Source organism: Fistularia commersonii, chromosome 5, assembly GCF_037954325.1.
Source record: "Fistularia commersonii isolate RoL2024-O1a breed Wild chromosome 5, RoL_Fcom_v1.0, whole genome shotgun sequence".
Taxonomy (NCBI): Eukaryota; Metazoa; Chordata; class Actinopteri; order Syngnathiformes; family Fistulariidae; genus Fistularia; species Fistularia commersonii.
In genome coordinates this window covers 15,751,975-15,770,248 of record NC_141288.1, presented here as the reverse complement: position 1 = coordinate 15,770,248, position 18,274 = coordinate 15,751,975, and the positions used below count along the sequence as shown (strand labels likewise).

General features: G+C 37.1%; 1 protein-coding gene across 5 annotated transcripts in view; it reads right to left on the bottom strand.

Annotated features, from left to right (window-relative positions):
• The window catches only part of LOC147234190 (chemokine-like protein TAFA-5), a 167,055-nt gene that overhangs the window by 48,914 nt on the left and 99,867 nt on the right, over nucleotides 1-18,274 (bottom strand). For all 5 annotated transcript variants that reach the window (XR_015106167.1, XM_086147002.1, XM_086146998.1 and 2 more), the window contains exon 2: nucleotides 10,789-10,938. Coding sequence is in view for 4 of the 5 variants with exons in the window: in XM_086147002.1 (XP_086003128.1) it covers nucleotides 10,789-10,938 (150 nt within the window). In the remaining variant the exon portion in view is untranslated. The remainder of the gene's footprint in view (nucleotides 1-10,788; nucleotides 10,939-18,274) is intronic.

Sequence of the window (18,274 nt, the reverse complement as noted above, 5' to 3'; positions counted from 1 at the left end):
ACAGAGCCATATAGTTACATCCCTCCCAACACTCCGGTTCTGCTCATCAATCTCCAAAAACAAAAAAAAGTGTTGAAAAAAAATCTTTTACTCAATCATTAGCACTCATGACCGCGTGTGCTGAAAATTAGCCAACACGAGCTTAATAGTGTGATGCAAATCGATGAGCAATCGCTCTCAGTGCTGTTGCACGTGTTGTCGCACTGTAGGAAATAAAGACTACTGCATCTCACCTCCACTGCTCTCTCACTTATTGACTTCCCCCTCACGTCCAGGACAGCCGAAGCCGGCGCAGATCCTCCACTCCCGGCAGACTTGTAATATCGTGTGGCCAGTCCATCACGGCCCTCACATCCGTCCATACATCCATTCATACATTCGGCTAAGTAACAAAAGTGCCCTCCCCCCCCGGCCCCCCCGCGCCATCTGATTCCCTCGGGCACTTAAAAAAGGTAAGTGTAATCAGTAGGACGAGATGAAAGGAAGATAAGTGGGTTCGGGGAAGTGGAGCTGTGCACTGCAGGGCTCTGACACCCATCATACGGAATCAGCACCTCATGAGTAATGGGGGTAAAAACAGCAAGGTACTTTCTCCCTCAATGCCAGATGGACTTTTTGTGAGTGTGTGGTGAACAAGTTGCCGGCCGGGTGAAGGAGTGAACGAGTGAACGCTCACGGGCCTCACCGACAGCCTTTTCGCCGACAGCGGACGTCGATTTTGCAGGGAGACGTGAACTGATTGGTGCCGCTTCATCTAAGCTTCTGTCAACAACTGCCAATAAAAGCTGCTCTGCGGTGTAACTACCTAGCCGAGGTTGTCACGGAGATACATCTGAATGAATCTGGGAGTTTATTCCTTCTTAATGAACCAGCTTTGAAACAAAAAAAAAAAGGGCATCTCCATGTTTGCTAGAGGGTAAAACATTAGCATGAGTGTGTGGTTCTTAGGAACGTGCCATAGCTGATGCAGCAGGGAAATATTCGGTAAGGAAATAATACAATTTCATGTTATTGTGAGGTGAATTCAATGAAAAGGGAGGTAGGGTATAATGGTGAATAAAATCTGGAAATGAAATGATGCTATGAAAAGCACCAAACACTAAATCTACAAACTGCTGATTCTATAAACTGCAAAGCTAAATGAGCAGGCTTTCCAGGTTGTTGTTGTCCAACAAGATAATACCGGACTTGCTGGACTGCTCTCCACAGATGAAGCATACACAGTTGGTGTAAAACACGAAAAGTGTATCTAAATTTGTATTTCAAAATCCGGTCACAGTTTAGCTACATTCAAAAGCTATTGGTAAAAGTGAAGTAAACAATGTAAAAGTACATTTTAGCTCCTTTATTTCTCGTAAACCTCCTTTGTAAACCTGATTTCTGTATAGCTGTATTTTCCGGTGGTTTTCTTTTCTTTGTTGACATTTTACATTTCAGATGTTCTGTGATTAATAAACAAATATGACGCTTTTAGTTTGATAGGTCATTTCGCTAAAACTGTAGCTCAAACAATGACTCTCTTTTCAATACATTTCAACCCACAAAATGGCAAAAGGGACATATTTTCCTTTCAGCCACATTGAAATGACCATTGGAGTTGAGATTCCTGCAGTTATGGATCAATTTCGATCAACGATATGCCCTATGCAAGATATTTTTCTGCTTACTATTCATTTATTTGACTAAAAAAGACAAAAAAAAAACACCTGCAACTGTCAAAATATCTGCAATCTTACATTAAGTAATTTTACTGAGCAACAAAATAGCGATCATTCATTGTGGCTTTCTGCTTAAAAGTGGACACTTATAAATGGCAATGTGATCATCTATTAAGTTGTTGCCTCATGTTAACATATAATCTAGGACGTCTATAAAGTACCGTGGATTCTTATTTGCAGGTTTTTAAACCATTTGTATCAATTTCATTGTTTTGTCATTAAATCAGAAGGAGAAATGTGTTGACGATTTGATCAGCGTTCACCCTCATCATAATTTAATAAAAAAACAAATGTCCCTCACAGATGAGAGTAAAGAAACACGCGTGAAAACGGAAGATCCCTTAAATTCCGAACGTTTCTGAATTATTTTAAATTGTTATCCCGATTCACTTTGCTCCTGCAGTAAACTGTGGCCCAAGCGATGCAGCATTAATTAATTGTTTATAGCCTGTAGCCCCGTGAACAAACACAAGCCCTTGGACATGCGTTCACAGCAGGCTTGCTTTTCTCTTCAAATTAGACCGGCGTGCCCGTGAACACGGACCATCAAGTACGGTAGCGGTTCGTGAACAGACTCGTTTGAAACAGGTAGGTTTTAAAGAGGCACGGCGGCGAGCGTCTCCTCGGGCTGCGCTCCGCCCTGGGCTGTTGTTTAGATTTCACCACTTGCCAGGCGAAGTCAGAGAGGAAGATGTGCCACGGGTATTTCGGCGAAAATGACGGAAAAGTGGAGGGAAGCTTCCTGTTTTATTCAGGTGATGCGTGTCCTTTCACGGAGGTAAAACTGATTATTTTTGCATGCGGGTAGTATGTCTACAGGCGGATGCCTACGCTGATTCTCTGAGTATGTAAAAACAAGGTGTAAGTGACTGACAGCTGAAGGCAGATATATGGGCTTTTGAGGATTTATGCAGCATGGTATTAAGATGACTGATGATTGGCTTGCCGGCCTTGGAAAGACTTCTACTCTTGGAAGAGTGCTGAAGCACTTCAATACAAGTGTTGGCTCATTTGAAATCCAGACACAGCACATAAAGTGAATCTTGTGAGCCTACATACCTCTTCACGGACATTTAGTATACAGGTGATCTTTAGCTGAGAGATTCTGTGTTAAATCAGTAAGTAAAGAATTACAACACATGTTCTTGTCCTCCAGAACAAAATTACCGATGAATCACGGTCGCTCAAGCGATATCTAAATGTGACAGAGTGACAAAAAGCCATGACAAGAGGAGGAAAAATATCAAAAATGTCTGCGAGCGCGCTGTATATAGACTTCAATTAAAATGTTTGTTGAAATCCCCAGTAGCTCAACTCTTCCATTTGTCATATATCTACTTAGGTATGTAGAATTAAAAGCAAGATTTCATTACCTAAAATAAAGTAGATAAATAAAACAAATAATTTTAATTAAAAAAAATAATAATAATAAAAGAAATAAATAAAATGATTTTTTTTTTTTTTTTAGTCAATTGACTAATTTATTTAAAAAAAAGAAAAAAAAATCTCACACTGACCCATTACAAATATACCACCATCTTCCCTCAGCCTTCATCGTGTTACTTTTCAGATTATAATTTTTGGACTCCCTCCTCACTTCACCTGGTTTAATAATAATAAAACACAGGGTGCAAGATGCACAGCAACAGACCATCAATAACAGGGGACGTTATCAACAACTTGAACCTTGGAACACCTGGGTCTACTTCATCACCTCTTGCCTCCAGATTTATGAAGCCGGGGTGCAGTGAGGTATACGTGGATAATGCAGCTTCATTAAAAGAAAGTGTAACGGCTTGCCTGAATTCATTATGCATCCGTATAAGCTATATCATCTGGCATATTAAATATTTACGCTCAAATGTATGTGTATGGAATTACTCCTGCGCTCAGATCGACTGGACTTATTCATTACAGGCCCTGATAATCCATCACGTCGGGAAAAAGAAATAGCGGGTCTCTTTTTGATATGGCTTTTAAATTATTCAACCGATAAACTCATTTTGAGGAGGTAAAAGTAATTTCGTGATCATTTGTAGGACATTTCATTTTGTTTATTTTGGCAAATTTCTCACTAATGCGCAGGCAACGGCCTAGATGTTCAATAACAGTCAAAACATGAACAAAGATCTTCACCAGATGATGTTAAAAGTATTATGTACCGCCGTTTGAGTCAATAAAAAAGTCCACTGTATACATTTTTGATGATATTCCATATATACTGTATCTATCTGTAGCCCAGTCCTTTGAATGTACACTGACTGTGTGGCAAGAATTATTATTTTTTATTTCTCAATGTGTGTTATAAAACAGAAGTCATAATTTAATGAGTAATACAACAGCGTGTCAAATTTAACAGGTGTGGAAAAAGTGTTTTGTCTTATTTAGAAATCCAGCCACGAAAAATGGGCTACAGAGAAAAATAATGAAAGGTTAATAGATGGAAAACTTGGTATAACTCAGCCACAGAATGAAAGCCGTAGCATGACACTTTGCATTATTTTATGCTAATTTGTACCACTCGTCAGCTTTTCACCCTACGGGAAAAACACAAGCGCTCCTATTATATTTTGGATCGTCATGCTGCAAAACACAAACACGTGTTATGTTTTTATTAGTGTGTATGTGTGTGTGTGTGTGAGAGAGGGAAAGACAGAGAAGATTATGTGAGTGTGTGTGTGTGTGTATAAACCCACAAAGAAAACTGTTTTGATATAACTTGCTCTGGAGGAAGAGTTGCACATTAATATTTCCAAAACACAGTGCCCAAACTGAGGAAGAGAAAATAATCACACAGATATTTGGAGGGCTTTGGTTTGTTGTGTCATTTGCTTTCATTGCCGTGTTTTGACAACTGACGCAACGTACCTCAATACTGTTTGGGAGGTTTAAGAGGGAATAAAAAAAGGACTTTTGATTGCAAGAAGTGGGAAAAGATACAACTTTTGTTTACTCTCATTATTCTGGACAGGTAAAGCTTTGAAATCAAATAACAGCCTAATAAAATTGAGCCGAAAATGATTAATTGTCAGTGCCAAGGGGGAATTCATCCTGTGTGCATCCTCATTGAAATACAACTTTACATTGCTAAAACTGTCACATCCTTAAAGTTAACTGGAATCAATAGTTAAGAAAAGAAATAAATAAAAATCAAATGAAACAGAGGCTGTTTCTGAAACTTTAAAAAATACATATTATTTGAATTTGATAATGATTTTTTTTTTTTTTTATCAAATAGTGAACTACATCCTCCAGCTATTTCTTATTTATCATTTTTTTTTTTTTTTTTTTTTTTTGTGGTTCTGTTGCCTTCACTGACTGAAATGCATTTCTTAATATTTAATGGACACCTTGGATCCATAATTCAGTAGCCTCAAGCAATTGCAAATTTTAACATTATGAATAAACTGAATATTAAATTGTTATTTGGATTGTTGTAGCTTGGCAAAAAAATGCATAAATAAAAAAAAAAGAAATGAAGTAGAACTGAATTTTGAAAATTTACTTTTGAAGGACAATTTTGTCAAACTTCCTTTAAGCTGTTCCCTTCAGAGTTCTTCACGGTGAATAATCTGCCTCAATCTGCTAATTCCAGAGTCATAGATTAATATAACGCCCCAGGTGGAAAAGGGGAATCTGATTGTTCCACTTTTACATTTAAACCGTTTAAAATGATTTTATATTCACCCGGTTTTATGATATAACCTGATTTTGTTTAAAAAAAAAGTCAACCTGCACAACCGTTTTCTGACAGAGGACTGATATTATAAATCCTTTATTTTAAATTGGGCATCATGAGCAGTTTAATATATTTTGAATGTTTCATAGTTATTTAAGCGATTAAGTGTAAAACTATTAGCAATAAATATTTAACTTTTAAAAGCATTGCCAGGAGCACCCTCTTTCCAGAAGTTGTTGCTTAATTTTTAACCTATAAAACCACATTAACTGCCAGGCACTATCAACAATGAACAGCAGCAGATGCACTTTTTAGGGTCGGACACGAATTCTGCCGACAGTGTAAAAGCAGTCAGCTGTACCCATCTGAAATGGTTATTTCGTCTACTTTATAATATATTGTCCTTAGGTCTATATCCAAAATAAAAAAAAATAAAGAGTTAATTCAATTGAACTTTTTTTTTCTTTTTTTTTTTCTGGGAATTTGATTTCCCAGAATCCCGGACAATGGGACACTGATGGATGATTCTTCGTGGATTTTTGTCTCATGCAATACATCACAGACATTGGTTCATTGTAGAGCAGATTGATGTTAAATTGAAATATCCAGTATTTGGAAACAATTGTACGTTTTAGTAAATGATTCATGAGATAGTGGGAAGAAGATTTTAGCAAATGGAAACTGGCATACATACAATTCTAATACTATGAAGTAATGAATCATGTATTTCAGCACAGGAAGATGCCATTGAACCATCTCATTCCTCCAGATTGGCTGTATTAGTAATTTGGATTATAAATGGGACATTTCTAGAGAGAAAAAAAAGGGCCTTTTTGGCAATCAGCACCAATATGAGCAGAGGCGCCACACTTGGAGAGTCATGGATCCAGGATGTGGATGCTGTGGATGTTGTGTTCAAAGTGCCATTGATTTATGTCATGCTACGGTTAAGTGGCTAGTCTCCAAACCAGAACATACAAGGAGAAGCAGCCCACCTTAAGCTGTCTCCTCCTCCTGTCTCTTGCAGGAGACCATGAAAAAAAATAGAGGAAAATTATGGAGATTCACCAATGGATCTTCATGTTTCTCTCTTCTCCAGTAGAGTGGTTCATGGATGCTGGCTGGCAAAGTTCCTGCCAGAGCTGACATGACATGCTTCCCCCAACAGACCACAGCCTTGTCCTTTTCTCCCCGGATCAAATCAAACCAGGGGGCTGATGTGGTGTGATCGGAGGCCTGGTAATGTCTAATGGCCTAGAGACTGAGTGTGACGCACATAGTTGTCTCTATCGCTGCCTAACAAAATGCCCCACATTGCCCACAGCTGCATCCTCCAGCATTCGGATCCTGACTTTCAATTAGGCTTTCTGCAAATTCAAAGCTATCAAGACTTGAAAAGGGACTTGATGTAATTCTTAATTTAATTTTGTGTAAATGTTTGTAGATAGAAATGAATTCATAAAATAAAATAAAATAAAATAAAATAAAATAAAATGAAACAAAACAAAACAAAACAAAAAATAGATAAATAAAATAAAATAAAACAAAATGAAATAAAATAAAATGAAATAAAATGAAACGAAACAAAACAAAACAAAACAAAAAATAGATAAATAAAATAAAATACAACAAAATGAAATAAAATAAAATAAAATAAAATAAAATAAAATAAAATAAAATAAAATAAAATAAAATATTCAGTAATTCCAAAAAAATGTCTGTTATTTTTCATTTTAGGGACTAGTCAAGAGATTGGGTTGAATACATCCAAAAAGCACACAAGCACATACAGTATAAGACCAACGTTCTCCAGACTGGTCACCAATGGGTTTTCATTGATTCAGTGCAGGCAGGTCCTCCCCGCTGAGCAATCACTGCCACAAGCACAGTGACCCTCAACAGCACTCCTGGATCTCTAGAGTCACCCCCATCTACAGCTCTGTCAGTCTTCCCCTACAAACCAGCAAGGTTTGCAAGGAAGAAACTCCCTGTTTCCCCCTAATAGTCCCCCTCGCTCTCTCAACCTCCTAATAAGAATCAATATCTGCTTGCTTCAAAGTCATCAAGCTGAGAGGTAAAAAGGCTCAAGAGTGTGACATTGCAGATGGGAGATAGTATACTTATGTAATATAGGCCCGTGTTGGTGGTCCAAATCGCTATAACAATCAAAGACGGAGGGAAAACAAGAGAAAAACACACCGGGAGGAAAAGTGTGTGTAAAAAGTGAGAGCAACATAATGGATGCGAAGAAAACAACGGGAAAAAGAAGAGAATGAAACAAGGAAGAGAGAGACCTCGGAGGTGCCCTCCTTATGGACTCAAACAGCATGGATAGAAAAAAAAAAGCTTATCATGTCAAAAGATTATTTCCTCCTCAAAGCAGCAACCACAGAGAGAAACCGTACAACAACAAAAGCCGACTCTTAGGGATCAACAGCACTCCAGCAATCTCTTTGTTTTCATTACCACATACTGTCCTGTAGCCTGTATAACCTGACTGTTGATGGAGCCGCGGATTATCCGGCGTGCACGGGGATGACCGATGTGAACAGGGTCTGAAGCATGAAGGACACAGATCGTGTCGGTCCTGGCAAAGACATGTTACAAGAGAGAGCAGACCTCAAGGACTCTAGTAGATTAAAACTGATTGAAATCCCATTTGTGGCGTTTGAGGTCTTTCATGTCAGCTCTCTCTCTCTCTCTCTCGCTTTCTCTTTCTTTTTCTCTCTCTCTCTCTTTCTCACCCACAACGGACAGAGTTAAGTGAGTCTGACTAAACAAACAAGATCATGGAGGAGAAGCGCAGAGTTGCTTAGCGATGACACGCATTTGCTTATTGCAAAACTCAACAGTAATAAACTTTTTTTTTCTCTTTTTTTTTTAAATGTGAACATCTCAGACAGATAGTCACCAAGACCGTTGTTACAAAAAGGTACTTATCTACTCTAGAGCTCCAGTATACTCGATGTTGGTCTGACATTTTGTTGCTTTAAAGTTTAGTTTTAAAAAGGTAGAATTGCAACGGCAACACAACCAGTTGTCCATCGTGTTGAATGAACACAACTCTAAAATTCAATTATTATCTAACACTAATGTGTAAGCTGTTCATTACAGACAATAAAGAAAAGCAACAAGCATTGTAATTAGTTAGAAATGAGACAACATCTAAATTATGGACAAAATATCACTGAAGGCAGAAATTAGTACTTGTACTTTCCAAATCTGTGATACATTTTTCCGACCTTGTCTACAGGACTATCTCAGAAAATTAGAATATTGTGAAAAAGTTCTTTATCTTCTATAATGCAATTAAAAAAACAAAAAAAAAAACTTTTTCATTACAGGATTTTTGAGTTTTCTTAAGATGTAAGCCATAATCAGCAATATTAAAATAATAAGAGGCTTGCAATATTTCAGTTGATTTGTAATGAATCCAAATTGTATGACATTTTTGTTATTGTAATTGCATTTCACAGGATAAAGAACTTTTTCACAATATTCTAATTTTCTGAGACAGTCCTCTAAAGTTCTTACACCAAGAAAGTCAGTAAGACTAAAATAGATCTGTGGCTTTGTAACAGACATACACATATATGGCCGTACAAACTTCAGAACAGGTGGCTGTTTTTCTTTCTACTTTCTGAAACATATATTCATATTTATAAGTATCCTGCCGTGGACAGGAGGCAGAGTCATTTTCCGGGCAGTTCAAAGTGAACAGTCACACTCCGCGTTCTCTTTGATGAATCTGTGTGCAAGCGGCCGGCAAGGACAGATTCCACCAGCTCCTTCCATGTTTGAAACAATAAAAACAACTGCCGAGCCACAGACAGTCTCATACATTATTTTTTTTTATTTTTTTTTTTACAGTACATAAGTTTTATATTTTATGGTTAATTGAAATGAAAATAAAAAAAAAGGGGCTGTACTGGAGGCAATTTTTTTTTTAAATTACAGTACTCATTGACAATGAAATGATGAAATGTAGATATTTTAATCTGGAGCTTTTGTGCACCCAGTTGCCATGGGATCTGTGACTATTTTCTGCTTTTTGAATATTTATGTATCTCCTTTCCTATCTTTTTCTATATTTTGGTTTGATTTTTGGATTTTTTTTTACTTTACAAAAATCATATTCTACTGCACTGTAATGTCCCCTGTCATTAAATAACATGTTTTTTTGTTTCTTATTTTTCTTTCTAATACTATGAACCAATTTCAGTGCTATCCACATCTTCAGGTCAAGTAAAGTTCAGCTGATAAGCCTTTTCAAAGAAGTGAGAGTGTTCCGTGGAAGGCCATGTAAAATCCACAAAGTAGTGACAAATTGCCCAAGATATTATCTAGTTACATCCAATATCCACGAAATATATTGAGTAAAAAAAAAAAGAAAAAAAATGCATTCGTGAGGGCAGCGCAGTTCAGGTAGAAGAGATCATGTTTGCGAAATCAGACCCCTTTTTGTATCTCCGCCAGGGAATGCACGTCTCAGTATTGAGCCATTTTAGACAATTGATTTGCAGTTGGAAGAGAGGGAAGGAAAACACATTTTGCACCGGGTCAAATCTCAAAGGCAACTGTGCTGTTAAAAAGTGATGCACTCTACTTTCCCCTTCTGTCAGAAGAACCCTTTAGCTACGATCAGTAGGTAGCAATGGTCAAATTGTGTACAGCAGAGTGACAACTCATTCAAACATACACGGCACTGTAGAGACTCTTTGTACAACTGTTCTAACATGGGCGACGGGAGAAAGAAATCAGAAAAACAGCATAAAGGTCCTATTCCTTTAATTGCTTAGTAACGTGGCTGTTTTCATATTACCTCCCTACAAGTGACTCGATGCGAGATGACAATAGAAACAGCAACTTTAAGGAAGGGATATGAGAAAAAGTCAGAAAATGACATTATACGGGAATATCCCATCTGCAGATTGTCCCAGATGCGTTTTCGAGCTCTTTTGTCCTTCTGAGCATCTCCAAAAGGGCAGAAAAAGCTAGTTCTTTCAGACAATTTGAAAACTCTTCTTCTATGATTTCAGCTACACTTATTAAAAGAAAAAGATTTTTTTTTTTTCAACATTTGTATCCACGCTGCAATATTTATCCTTAACACAGCTCAGATTTTTCAGCAAAAAAATTGTTTGTGTAATGATTTTGCTAAGTAAATTACCGAGAAAAAAAAATCTTTGCCACAAATGACTTAAAAATAATAAAAAGACACTTTACCATCGAGGTATGTCTACCTAAAAAATGATCCAGTGTTTGGAACTATAACAACCGCACTGTTTTTTCCAAGCCAACACGATTCAGCCCAAATCCAACCACGCTCACGTTTAAATAATCATCTGTGAGGAAAAAGCGCAGCCGAGCCGGCCCCGCCCTTTCTCTTACCGTCCACGCAGGCGGGTCTGGCTCTTGTAGTCCCAGCGATCTGGCCCTTCTTACAGGCGCAGCGTGCTGTCTGCCTGGCGATGGTCCGCCGTGGTTGGCTGCTGTCCCTGTCCAACGTCACAATTTCACATGTTCCAGCTGCCAGCTGGCCTGAAAACGACATTGCACCACAGGATGCGAGGTCAGAGATAAAATTATAAACAGGGCAAAATAAACCAATCTGTCTGTTCTGCTGATTTGAATTACAAGGCGTGTGCAATTATGTTTGCTGTTTTGTTTATTTATTAATTGCCTCATCATCTTTTTGAGCTCAGTTGGTGGAGCATGTCATTGCCAAAGATTTGATTAATAAAACTGACTTAAGCATATTGTAGTTTGACACTTATCTCTTGATAAAGACAGAAAAGTAAGTGATCCCATGTACAGGACTGTCTCAGAAAATTTGAATATTGTGATAAAGTTCTTTATCTTCTGTAATGCAATTACAAAAACAAAAATGTCATACTTTCTGGATTAATTACAAATCAACTGAAATATTGCAAGCCTTTTATTATTTTAATATTGCTGATTATGGCTTACATCTTAAGAAAACTCAAAAATCCTGTCTCAAAATATTAGAATATCATGAAAAAGGTTGGTTTTTTTTTGTTTTTTTAATTGCATTACAGAAGATAAAGAATTTTATCACAATATTCTAATATTCTGAGACATTGCTGTATGTTTGTGACAGAATCTGTGGATTGCTAGTCCGTACAAAACAATGCACAGCTGGCAATTCATCATTTTCAATATAAAATATATTATGTTATGTTATAATACTTAAAAGGAAAAAAAACACATAGTCTGTTACTTTATTCATGTTTTTTGGCTGCTGCTGCTGCCAGGTGTTCTTAGATATGGTCTGCCATGCTGGTCAAATATTTATAATTTGCCGATCAATTGCGGTCTTTGTTTTTACAGAGGTAAAATCGGGGCCCGTACACACAGTTAACTAACCTGTCGTCACTTCTATCCATCAGATATCTTTTATAGTCCATTGTGTCATTGTGTGTCACGGCCAGATCAATCGTTGTCTCAATGCGTTTACATAACTCAATGTCTTGACATTTTTAAAGTGAGCGCTGCTGAGCCACTCACAAAATGTAAGAATGTGACTGTATGTATGATATGAATTTGAAAAAAATGGTTAGAAAATGAAAATGAAATTTCAGCAATCTAAAAACTTTCCACAACCTTTTTTTTTTTTCCCCGTTAAGTGCCACATCCTATCTTCACACCTCTTTGAAGGCAATGTACCCATTAGCCATGAACAAAATGCATGAATACTGATGAACTCTGTAATTGCTGTCAAGACCCCCCCATCTAACACACACATCCTCCATATCCTCCATGTATTCAATCTGGTGACCTTTGGCCTTGTAGCGGGGCCTTGCTGCGCACAAATTAACCTTTGTATTTCTGCCGAGGCCCTACGGTGCCATCTTGGAGTGGCTTATCAGGATATAATTGTGATTGGCAAGAGGATGGAAGTTGTGATTAAATCTGGACTTGAGTCCCAAACACTTGGGTGTCTGGCTTAATGAACTGAGCAGAGAGGGGTCACCCCCAGGGTAATGAGCATCTATCAGGATTCATCCACACGCTGTGGCCCCAGCTTTAGGGCTGAGGAAACGTTTGCGTATTAAAAACGTGTTTGAATCTGTAAGGTAAATGTATCTGAAACTTGTATCGAAGTATCTTTCGTTGCTATTTATTCTTGTCGCTCTATTTATATTGATGTTTAGCTCTAATTGTGTATTTTTCACCCCTCACTGTTCCTTGATGTTGCCCGTTATCGTCCCTGATGTTGTTGTTTGTTGTTCTTGTTGTTGTCTGTTTATTTGGGGATTTTTATTTTTATTTTTGTCTTGCTATCTCCTGTCTTCTACCTTTCTATTTATATTTATACTCATATTTATATTCATATTTATTTACTTTTTTTGACAATATAACTGTTGTGCTGCTGTGACAAAGGAATTTCACCTTAGGGATCAATAAAGTTTATCTTATCTTATCTTATCTTATCTTATCTTATCTTATCTTATCTAAACTAAACTAAACTAAACTTAACTTATCTTAACATAACTTAACTTTACTTAACTTGTCTTTAATCCCCAAAGCTACATAATGAGACATTTCGGAAATGGAAGATATATTGATTTTATTAATCTCCTCAGACTCCCATTCTTGGTCAGTTAACTCGAACTGAAATCTCATCTTTTATTCCATATCTATTAAAAATACAAGTATAAGGTGTAAATAGGTGAAGACAACAAAGAGGTGCATAGCATCTGCTTTGTTTTGCAAATACAATTATGAGAGTATATACTTCTGAGAACAGTCTATATTCTGATACTATATACTATTTGAACTATGTCAAGCTATTTTTCATTTCTAAAACGAGATATAACTGGGTATCATTATCACAAATCATAATTATACGTATTATTGATTTATGCACTAAGAGCTTTTTGATTGTTAAATGACATTTATAGAGAGTGGGTCTACACTTCCAACTGGCATCAGTCACCAGATATTTTAATTTTGTTTTATTTCAATTCTTGTAATAGCGGCTACAAGTATTGGATGGGACTTTTATAGACACTCAAAGCCGAGACGATGAATCCCAGCTAACCCTTTGTGATCCTTTTACTTTTTCTTTTCACATTTACAAAATAGCTTGGCCGTGTTGATATGGACTGTCAAAACTTATTTCTTTCTGAAATGTAATACCATTTGAGTTTAATAAAAAATAAATAAAAAAAAAAGATAATGAAAAAAATAAATAATAAACTTTAAGACTTTTTTTTCTCTTAACACCTCACTATTATTTGATGTAACAAAGCAATGACTGATTTTCTCTGTTTCTCCAGAGATTTCGGTACCGGCAAACACACGCGCATCTGTCATCATCATTCAGACCAAATCTTCTATTTTTGCTTTTTTTTTTCAACTACTTGTCATCTCATGGTAATCGCCTCATTTTTTTTTGTTCCACTGTCATTTAATCCGGGGGCAAAAAACTACCTTGCATATTTACAGAAGTCACAGATGTCAGTTTTGAAGCAGCAGCAGCAGCAGCTGTCGTGACCCGTCTCTGCTGTAGTGTTTTATCACTTGTCATTCAGGGGTCTTCTATTAGCGATTCCCTGGAGGTGAGTAAAAGGTAGGGCTGAAACCTTTTGTTCAATAATACTAAACTTCTTGTCTATATTCAAATTCTTAAAAGGGATCACAATGTATCACTTGGGTGATTGAGGGAAACACTGGAGAGCAATGTTATGCTGGGGATAACAAATAGCGAGACAAAGTTAAATAGCAAGATGGCAAACAATAGGGAAAAGGGGAAAACAAAAGAAAGTAGTTGAGATGCATGAGGTCCCTCTGACGCCATGGAAATATGCACGTGAGCGTGACTCATCCACCAAAAACCGTATGGCTATTTCATTGTACACTCATGTTCTTGGAAGTTTCATAAGCTTTTTTTTTTTTTGGAACAAGGCAAGTTCTTTTTCTTGTGTTCCTTTGGATGTTTGGGAGTAGTATCAGTTTACCATGTGCAAGAAGCCAGTGGAAGTAACTTTTGGTTCGGTGACCTGTGCAACAAATTTTCATGTATATTCATAAACCATTTTTTAAATTGTATCATGGAAAATATTGTATTTTATTTATGTTGTTGGGAGTGCTGTTGAGATTATACACCACACAAATTAATATTTTTTTCCCGCACTGACACAATCACAAGTAGGACTCAGCCATACACAATATCATATTTTTTTTTTAAAAACCGGCCCTTGCATACTCACCGATTCAACACAAAGTCACCTCCATATAATGATACAAGAGATAATGATTACATTTAAAGGTAGTTAAGTACGTGACATCAACAAAACTTTGGTCACTTATAATAGGTGCTTTCAATGTATTTATTTGTTTTATGCCTACTACAGTGATATTGAAACTATATATACAGCATATATTTAAACTGGGGATATAACAGTTATTCATAGAATATAAACATAATTACAAATACAAAGAAGCACTCTATCTTCTTTACTCTTGTTCCAACATATAGAATCAAATCTCATCTTTTGTATTTTGGAGATCGACAAACGACAATTTCTCCAACCCTCCCCCACAGTCCGTCTTCCTTCCTTTGCAAGGATTGCTGATTTCTCCTTTATGCTTTCTCACTTAACTTCCTCCTCTCCATTGCAACTCCTCTGTCTTCCCAGGATGATGTTGGATAATGACTTGTCATATAAACTCCTGTGTGTATTTGTGTGTGTCTGTCTGTCTGTGCGCACGCACCCGAGTACATGTACCCCACCCACCATCTCAATAGATCATCTATTCAATGAATTTTTTTTCCTTTGTCTAGTTGTCAGTTCCTTCTCCTTTGGAACTCTTGCACGGTGAGAAGCTGAACAGACTATTTGAATGTCTCATGTAGTTGCACAGATCGCTGTGGCACTGGCGCACCGTGTCTGAAGTCAGCAACCTCAAAGGCAGCGGTGGATTTGAAGCCACAATTCTCTGTTATTCTTCTTTCTTGCGTCGACGGAGCTCATTAATTGCCTACATGTCGTCAACTTGGGGCCATGGTCTCTCAGTCCCTGCCGTAGCTGCCAAGAAAGCTGCATTAGTGTAACGTTTATGTTCCGATACATTTTCTACTCTATGATTAGGTGCTGGCTTCTATAAAGGAAAGAAGGGCTCACAAGAACGGAGTATCACAATGAATTTACAGCACCGCTGTCACGAAGCATATCAACTATGATAGAAGGCCGTGCACAGTTACTTTAAGATGGACAAAACATGCCGCCACCTGCTAGCGGTATGTCACCAAGCCGTGTGTACCATAAACCCTGACTGGATATTTGGTCCGTGACACTGATGCCTATTTTCCCAAGTATGGATCATTAACTAGTCATGGTCCAGATGTGGAATTTGCCCGACTTCACTTACATAAACCGACTGTTTATGGCCTATAAACAAACTGTGGTTTTCAATTTTTAGATAGATTAATAAATGATGACTTAATCTGATGTGGGAAGATGGGAAGTAATAATGTCTGACATGAATAGCAAGAACAAACATATGATAAAAAGGGAGATAATTTGTCTGAGTTAGATTTAAATGTAGCATAACAGCAATGACAAGCTGTTGCCAAGCTGTGCAGATTAAAAGACCACTGGCGATGCGCGACATGAGATCTGCAAATAAGACTATCCTACACCAATTCAAAATACAAATATCGCTTTTTTTATCTGTTGGTTTGTTTTGGTATGTGTTTGTTTTCCCTACTGCAATACTGTTGATTTTTAATGAAGATGATGATGAAGATGAAGTTATCAGAGAAAACAGAAAGGAAAAGGAAAACAAGACAAAGAAATCACTTGCAAAGTGCATGGTTAAAATTCATATTGGGACCTGTGGGTCCAAGTGCTTTCTTTTTTTTATCATCATAAATATATCAATAGACGACAGCCACATTAAGTGCAACTTATTTCATTTCTTGCTACAGTTGCTCTTACCTTTCAAGGTTAAATAATTGTGAAAATTCAGGTGTTATGCGTCCTACCCGAGACACAAAGAGGCAAAACCGTGAGCAACAAAAATGAGCCATAGATGGATGAAAGCATTTTAAAAGAAACCTCTTGGCCCAAAACATGGCGATTTCTTTATAAGAAATCATTAGTCATTTTCATCATCATTAAAAACCTACAGCCATAGCAGTGTTTTCAGCTAAACTGTCAAATCAGCCATACTAACATACTGACATGAAAGAGCAAAATGGGCACTCCGTTTCCGTTTGGTTTTTGCCAAGACACACAAAAAGTCCGACAGCTTAGTTTAATTAGTTTTTTCAAGTATTTGAAAATCCCAGCACTTTACAACTTAAAATACTGACATTATGGTGAGACATAACTAACATGGTAATAACTTCACAGTGACACATTTAATCTTTACAAAGGTCCTACTGCAAAGATCAATCGGAGGTGAGTCAAATGTGCCAATATCTCTTGTGGATGTACAACGTTGCAGATAAGTGGTGCTATTTTGACCAGTGAGGGGAGGCAGGGAAGGCTGTGCCTCACTTGCCAATCTTGGGAAGAAAAAAATAAAAAATAAAAAATAAAAAAATTAAATGGTTATATTTATCAGTGATTTGCACTATAAAGGTTCATTTAATGTAACCAATTTTAGATTTTTTTTTTCTAAATATTTTGGTTTTTTTTTTATCCATAATCACTAAATTTTCACATTTACCATTCAAATACTGAGAAGAGACGTGAGGTGAGGCTACGGACTGTTGAGCCTCATCACAGATTGCGCAATGACGGCTGACTGCCGGCATGCTCTGCACTAAGACCGTATTGCTGTCTATCTCATCCAAAGGATTTGTTATTACACTTAAAGAGTGATACTAGTTTTTCTTTCCCGGAAATGTTCCATGTCTTCCGTCGATAAGATGGATGCCTAGCCTTTTCTATTCTTTGTTAGAAAGCTAAACGTGCAGCTCCTTCACCTAGCATTATACCCAATGATTTCTTGGAATTAGTACTTCATTTTTGGGTAAATTCCTTTAGAAAGTCATTCTGGCATCGCAAAGCAGTTATATTTACAAACTTTGACTTTTGCTCTCAGCAAGTCAGTACAGATACAAAAAAAGAAATCTGGCAAAATTAAAAAGATTGATCAAATAAACAGAATAGTCACCATTAGCCTTGTAAACATTATACCTCCTCCTATACATACTACCAATCAATTTTAAAATAAATTCTAGTGGCAAATTTTCCCACAAGATTTTCACCTTTAACTCAATATTTTTAAGGTGTAATTTCATCAATTCTTTTTTTCATATTGATTTGTCATGTATTTTTTAGAGGAACAGTTCATTACATATACAGATTTTTATAATTGACCTGTTTACCTCCTTTACACTAAAACAAAGAAAAAAATTGGAATTAGTGTTACTTCTACGTTTTGATTTTACCGGTCTAATAAATTGGGTCTTATGTGGCCCCCCGGACCAAAATTATTTTAACACCTCTGGTTTGAGGCGTTTGAAAAAAGTAGCGGCTTATAGTCCAGAAATTACGGCTAATATCTCTAAGTGCAAAAGTACACTTTCTTGACCGGTGAAAAATAGGGAGGAAACTGGCAGGCATTCTCAGACATGAACCTGAAGCTTGTAGCCGTACTGCGATGATTTATCATTACCTTTAACTGCCTCTGTTGTCGAGCAGTTGTCAGCTTGGCCAGCCAAATGGCTGATTAAAATGTATGTCTGGCCACCCTACAGTGAAATGAAAGCTCTGACTGTGGGAGAAGATGGATTCATGTGGCAGAGTGTATGGTTTAATACAGCGAAACATTATTGACATACTCCCATGCTTTATTATTTCTCCTCTTGCTCCTCAGCACAGCACGACTGCTTCAT